General features: G+C 50.3%; 1 protein-coding gene across 2 annotated transcripts; it reads right to left on the reverse strand.

Annotated features, from left to right (window-relative positions):
- Positions 1-194: 194 nt before the first annotated feature.
- On the reverse strand, positions 195-6,764 carry RNF25 (ring finger protein 25). 2 transcript variants are annotated; one of them, XM_043577834.1, is made up of 10 exons: positions 6,578-6,764; positions 4,218-4,292; positions 3,872-3,974; positions 3,712-3,779; positions 3,550-3,619; positions 2,330-2,401; positions 2,095-2,232; positions 1,649-1,738; positions 1,033-1,167; positions 195-833 (listed from the first exon to the last, which is right to left on the reverse strand). In XM_043577834.1, exons 1-10 carry the CDS (start codon positions 6,616-6,618, stop codon positions 255-257), a joined length of 1,371 nt encoding a protein of 456 aa, XP_043433769.1. In that variant the 5' UTR covers positions 6,619-6,764; the 3' UTR covers positions 195-254. The 2 variants fall into 2 exon arrangements, with proteins under 2 accessions (XP_043433769.1, XP_043433768.1); XM_043577833.1 differs by having other exon boundaries at positions 1,649-1,741.
- Between the last annotated feature and the right edge of the window lie 16 nt (positions 6,765-6,780).

Below are 6,780 nucleotides of genomic sequence, written 5' to 3' on the forward strand. Positions count from 1 at the left end.
CTGGCTGGCCTCTACTAGTTTTCCTGAAACTCACACTAGCAGAGACGTCAGACCTGCCTTTACTCAGACCCTGATCTCTTGGGAAAACAGACTTTAGAGCAAAGTTAGGGCTATTCTGCCACACTCCAGTCTTGCCAGGAAGTCAGAAAAAGCCATACTGCACAAGCTAGGCGCTACTAAACAAAGAAGCCAAACAAGGCCAGATCTCTTTATTGCCCCCTGCCGCCCCAAATCCCTGTCCCCCCACAGTACTGCTAGGAACCATCCTCAGACTCCAGGCTCAGGGGCTCCCTTCGAGTACCAGGACGATAGGCTCCCCGACCCCGAGGCAGGCGGGGGTAGGAAGAGCCCGGAGTCCGACCCTTGGAGCGCTCCCAGCGAGCACAGTCCCGAGTCCTGCGGGATGGGGGACCCTGCCAAGTGCCAGGCCCCTTCTCTTGGGGAGGACCTTCAACCCCTTGGCTACAGGGTTCTGGCTTTAGGTCCATGGGCTCCTTGAGGGGCCCCTCGGGAGGTGGCAGTTCCTGGGTGTCATTGGTACCTTTGTGGGCATTGCACTCCCCTCCCTTTAGGTGCCTCCGTTCAGGCTGTCTCCAGGGGCCTCGACCGGCCCGGGGAGGATCTAGCATAGTTTTCGGGGTCTCGCCCAACCTTTGCTGATTTGGCCCAGCCCCTAGAATCTTCTCACACGTGTGCTGGGAGGCCACAGGCAGAGGAGCTGATAGGTCAGGTTGGGCAGTTGATGAGGTGGACAGTTCTGTGTCAAGGGCACTGGGTGGGTGGGATCCTCTGGAGGCATCTACAGCTGACTCTGGTTCCAAAGGGGCAGGAGGCTAGAAAGAAGTGAGCAGATACAGTGAGGGAGACGCAGTTCCCCAAAGCAGGGAACTGCAGGCCCCTTGCTCACTACTGGAGCTGACCACCATCAGCCTCAAGGGTAGACGAGAGCTCACCCTCAGGGCCACTGTGGCAGATGCATGCTGGTGGGAAGGTAGGTGGCATTAAGTGAGGAATGAGAAAGCCTTTCCTCACCTGCTGGAGGCTGATGAAGTACCGATTACGCTCAGCCTCAAGGTCGATGATACCCCCCCGCTCCTGCTGCCTTTGGTAGAGCCGCTTGCGCTCTTCTTGCTGGCGCAAGCTCTCTGCGTTAGGCTGGTACAGCTCCTAGAGGGAAGCGAGCAGAATGACAAGGAGGAAAAAATAAACAGTAGAAGGCAGACTTGAACCCCTGCTCTTTCAGGATTGCCTCAGGAAATCTGCACAAGGTTCCTTTTTTCTCTTTGAGAGAGAGAGGATGCGAGCAAGAGGGACAGAGGCAGAGAGGATCCCAAGCAGGCTCCACACTCAATGCAGTGCCCTGATTAAGGGCTCAATCCCATGACCCTGGGACCATGACCTGAGCTGAAATCAGGAGCCAGGTGCTCAACCGGCTGAGCCACAGGCACCCCCTGTACAAGGTTCTTGGGCTTGTCGCTCAGATGGGGCTCCCAAAGTCTTAGCCTAGTGGGGGCTACGGCTCTGCAGAGAGGTCCCAGGCTGGTCAAGCCCAATTCCCAAGATCCCATTCGAAGCGGACAAGATGCCATCCCTCCCTCCTTGGAAAATGCCATTATTTCTGGCTCAGATGAGAAGGGGGTTCCCTTACCATGGGCTGTTGAGGTTCGGGGGCTGCTTTCAGTGAGGCAAGATCATACACGAGGGGCTCTCTGCACACCGGACACTGCACACCGACTGCCTTCTAAAAACAGAGGAGCAATCAGAGCCCTGCTTCACAGCCCATGGTGCTCGCCAGCTGCCTAACCCAGTCAGCCAGCCTAATCCACACGGGGCTGGGACGAAGGGCAGAGGTACACCGTTCAGTAGTGAAGGATAGGACAGGAGTCGTCTCCCTAGATGGAGATGTGGGAACTCTCTGAAACTACAGCAGTACATAGATATGTTTAAAAGATTGCCCTTTTTTTCTGGACAGAGGTGAGCTTTCATTAACCTCAAAGGTATCTGTGACCCTAAAAAGGTGAAGAGCCCCTGGAGTGGAAGACAGAAAGGGTGTGACGCGGGGGGTCAGGTGGGAGCAGGGGCTGGGGAGCTGACCTGCTTGGTTGCGGCATGCTGTCGTTCCTGCTCCTGTCCTTGCGCCTGGAGCTCATGTTCCATGTGCTGGATATACCGAGCAAGGCAGTGGCAGTGGAAGTAGTGGTAACAGGGGGTTTTGGTAAAGGCCTCCTTCTCCTGAAGGCAGGACAGACATCCAGCATGACATCAGAGCTCTCATGAGCCCTCCACTGCCCGTCCCAAGCAGACCCCAGGTCCCAAGAGAGAAACCCACCTGGAAACCGTACAGGCAGATGACACACTGGCCATGGGGGATGTTGTTATCTGTGAGAATTTCCTTCCCTTTCTGAAAGGAGAGAAGACACTGTTCAAACAGGGAGGCAGGGGCAAGAACTGTGAACAAAGCCTGTCTATTATTCCCAGGAGTGACTGGAAGGACTGTCTCCTATCAAGTCAATGTTACTTTGTGTTCATGAGTTTCTGTCTTAGTGAGGAAGAGAGGATTCACCAAGGGAGGAATCAATCCTCCGTGGCCCCGCCCATCCCCCAGAATCTACCCAGCTGCAAAATCCAATTTCATTATTTTTCCACTCATTAAATCACTTTTAATATGTCTCGGGGATGAAAGTAATACACCTTCAGAGAACAAAATGTTCAATTAAAACGTATCTTCTGGGAGGTGTTCCTAGGTTAAACCCCTCTGAGTATCACTCCCACCCAAAAGTCTGTTCTGGAGTCAGCCTTCAGAAAGAAAGTCAAAGCATGGACAACCCAAACAGAGAACTCAGGCATCAAGTTAGGCAATGAACTAACACATCTGCACTGCTGTCTGAATAGCTAATACTCTGGAATTCTGCAAAGTTCAAAGTGGCATTGTGGAGGCTGGGCTCAGGAGCGCTACAATGGTCTAAGCCCACTCTCTGACTCTGGGCCGCCCACCTTCATTCTCTTCTAAACATTTTTTCTCAAAACTCGAAGTTAAGGAAAACAAGACTGTACTTATTGTGTGTTTTTAATCTCAAGCAACAGAAATTATCTGTGTATGTGAACGTGTAGCTCTATGTGTTCCCTGTGTGTTGTTAATTTCATCGGGGTAGAAACTCTGAACCATGATTTTCTCAGTCAGTTCCAAGGGCAGGTGAGCCTTCAAATGTTCGTTTGTGGCTAGATCCTCTAAGCAAGGCCCCTATCTCTTGCTACTTTCAGCCACCAATGCCAAGAGAATGCACTGAAATGGAATAAAAAAATCCAAGTTAAAGAGAAAAAGTAATTTTCAAGATACTGGCATAGGCAACTTGGGGAAGCTACAGAACTGTCTTTTTTGTGGGGGGGGGGGGTATTCTCAGAAACAGAAGAAAACCTTATTTTTCTGGATTTAGGCCTTACCTAAACAAGGACTAAATTAATGACTCCAGACATATTTAAGAGTCTAGGCCCATTACCTCCCTTGAGAGAAACTGCTCTAGCAGTTTCCCAAGCCAGGACACCTCTTACCTCGATGAGTTCATAGAGCATGGCAGTACCCAGCCCAGCATTGGCCACATGGCTCAGTGCCTGCGAAATCCTAAAAAGGGCAAAGCAAACATTAGGCCTGCCCCCTCCCCTCACCAGACTGAGCTGTATCTCCTTTTCCCTCCTCTGAACTGTCCAACTTACTTGTGGATCTGTTCATCTGAGAGTCCTCGGGGGTTACGGATAGAGATCTGTGGCACCTCATTGGGGTACTAGTGGGAGAGAATAACAAGTTACTGCTAAAGCACTCCACCTCAGGGCCTCTCCCCTTCCTCTCTTTGCTACCATAAAGTAGGGGCCTCACCTGTGCTGGGACCTGAAGCACCAGAGTGAAGCAGACATACTGTGAATCCTGATCTTCTGCCGTGGCAGGGTGCAGGGTAATGTAGATTTCCCATGGTGAAGATCTGCAAATGGATAAAGTGGGGACCTGGGATGTGACTAGGCAGGAGTTTGAGGACTGGGGAAAATGGAGGTGAGACAGTAAAGTGGGTGGAGGAAGTGAGCACTGGGCTCTTTCTTTTGGAGATTAAAGGAATAGTCTTTGTCTCCAGGAGAGCAACATTTTCTCTGGATCAAGGCTCACGGATTCTCCACGGAATCCTCTCATTACTAAGGGGACTCCTGCCCACCTCTAGTTGAATACGTACCTTCCATTTCCTTTAACCACCTGTAGTTCATCCAGATAGATAGACTCTAACACCTCGACTTCAGAGGGAAGTACCCTAGAGAGACAGGGGGAGATTGACTCACCATTACAGCTCTCCCTGTTAAAGCCTGCTAAAGCCAATGAAGGCTGGCTTTGTAGAAAACTGGCACTCTACCTGAGTGCATTCTCTTGCTAACCTCCATAAAAATGGGGGGAATATGTTTTAAGCTGTCAAGTGGCCAGGAAGGAAGCATGGAAGTTATTCTGTCAACAGTTGAGGAAATGGATTCCCAGGAAGGTGAAATAACTAGCTCAAATATCAAAGTTTAACAGAGGCAGAACTAGAACCAGAGCCAGGTTCCCTGACCTCCTTTTTAAGTTCCATCGCACTGTTGATTGGCCATCTATCTGACCCAGAAATATCACGTCCATTGATTACCAACACCGCTCCTGGATTTCCCTACACCACTGTTCACATGGGTCCCAGTGTCTACACATACTGCCAGTATCAGTCACCCTAAGCCTGTTCAAAAAGAGATACCAAGAAAAAGAGATAAAGGCCATGATACAAAAGAGCCACCAACTTTGGAGTAACAGGTACCAGTCACTTACCAGTTACATGATCTGAGTAATTATCTCTGTAAGCTTGAGTCAACCTACCATATATAATACCACCTACTCTCTAGGGTTAGAGAATAAAAGGTTATTTATGTAAAGTACCTAATAATATCTTGGCCACAGTAGCTAGTCTATGTCCTCTTTTCTCCTATTGGTATATAACTTTCTCCCTTAAAAGGAAAGAAGGAAGGATGTAGTTAATATTCAATGTATTCATGACCCTTGTTGTTTGGCTGATCTAGATCAACCTGTTTAGGTCAAGATCTAGTGGTCAAATGTAAATGAGAGGACATACATATTTAATCCTAGAAACAGCAGTTGTAATGCCATTGAAGATGAGTGGCTGGGTTGAGTCCGTAGCTCTACCCAGGCAATGCATGTAAAAATGCATTCTTGGTTTCCTTTCTATAGTTATTGTTACCTCTTCATCAAGAGCAGGTCTGCCCTAGCATGACCTATATACTACTGGCTCTCAAACTTTCTTTTTAAGTCTTAGAGGCCTCAAAATATAAAATAGGTAACAGTGGAGTACTTTGGTTGACATGTGTGGGAGTCTCAGAGCATCACAAGCCAGCTGTGCAACCACTGCTACCCTTTCCATGGCTCAAAGTGTCTCCTCCAAATCTTAAAGTTCCCCTGAAGAGGGTTGAAAAACCATGAGCCTAGATGGTCTCAATAAAGGCCAACACAGGCTGGGCTCCCTGAACCAAAGAAACACTGACGTGTAACCTCCATTAAGAGGCCCTTCAATACTTCACCCCACCATAGCTGTGACTTGCCCTGGATGTGAGGGATGGGATGGGACGGTGGTAAGGTGGTGGCCAAAAAAAGGGCGGGGGAGATTATAAGAGTGCTAGTCCTAAAAACATAAGATTTGGAGTCAGATAACTTGGATTCCTAGTCATAACTATGTACCTTTTTAGCAAATCGATTTGCCTCTTCAGGCCTCATCTAGTCCCACTAGATGCCCCATCTAGTGCCCACACCTCAGTTATTAATGAAAAGAAGGCTTTTATATAGGTTACAAATCCATCGTGATCCTCTCAACTATTCTATGAGGTAGATGCCACACCCACTTTTTTTACATCTGAGTACACTGACTCACAGAAGCTAGGTGGCCTGGTTAGCATCACCCAGCTAATAAAATGTGGAGTGAACCCACATTTATCTTATTTCCAAATCCCAGAGTCCTTCCAGGTTTTGGTCTCTTGTTGAGAACGTTTGAGAGAGAGAAGGACTAGGAGAGCATTTTGTGAGGTGTAAAGCTTTATTCAGACAATAGTCCTCATTAGTGCTGGCGGGGAGGGAGAAGGTCGAGGAAAGCCTCGGCGGAACTAGGCTGATCCAAGGGGAAAGAGGGACGTGAGCTGGAGGACATCATTCTGGGAAGTAAAAAGCGGCGGGGAGGGGTGTGTGTGTGTGTGTGTGTGTGTGTGTGCTGATAAACAGGCATCCTCCGGGACCCTGGGCAAATCCACTTCAGGGGAGAAGAGGGGATCGAGCCAGACAAGGCGCAGCCCGAGCTGGCCTGGGCGGCGCAGATCCTGTCTCCTCTCCATCAGATCAGCGCCCCTCCACCCTCCCGCTCCCCAGTGCAGAAGCTCTCTGAGACATGTCAGCGTCTCTGCCATCCCTTATCCCTCGCTCCGCCCCACGCGCCCGCCATACGGACCGTCCGCGGCCACTGCCAGTCCCCCGGACCGGATCCAGGCGGCCAGCCAAAGCCCATGCCCCCAAAGTTACCAGTCCTCCTCCCCGGCAGCTGCCGACGCAGACGCCGCCATGTCTTCTCCGGCCCACAGCCGGAACCGGAAATACTCTCGGGGAAGTCGGAGGCGGCAGGTTAAGGGAGGGAACCAGGGAGGGAACGAGGGAGGGTGGCTACGGGCCGTTTCTAGGCAACCATAGACTCCAGGTCCTTAGTGGGTCCTGATGGCCAAGAGAGG

This window comes from Prionailurus bengalensis, chromosome C1 (genome assembly GCF_016509475.1).
Source record: "Prionailurus bengalensis isolate Pbe53 chromosome C1, Fcat_Pben_1.1_paternal_pri, whole genome shotgun sequence".
NCBI classification, from domain to species: domain Eukaryota; kingdom Metazoa; phylum Chordata; class Mammalia; order Carnivora; family Felidae; genus Prionailurus; species Prionailurus bengalensis.

What these genes read in the sequence shown, in the direction of transcription:
- RNF25 (XM_043577833.1), bottom strand. Translation starts at nt 6,618, where the DNA reads ATGGCGGCGTCTGCGTCGGCAGCTGCCGGGGAGGAGGACTG. An exon ending in GCTGCCGGGGAGGAGGACTG is followed by an intron (nt 4,293 to 6,577) that starts GTAACTTTGGGG and finishes CTGTCTCTCTAG; the next exon opens with GGTACTTCCCTCTGAAGTCG. An exon ending in TGCTTCAGGTCCCAGCACAG is followed by an intron (nt 3,780 to 3,871) that starts GTGAGGCCCCTA and finishes CTCTCCCACTAG; the next exon opens with TACCCCAATGAGGTGCCACA.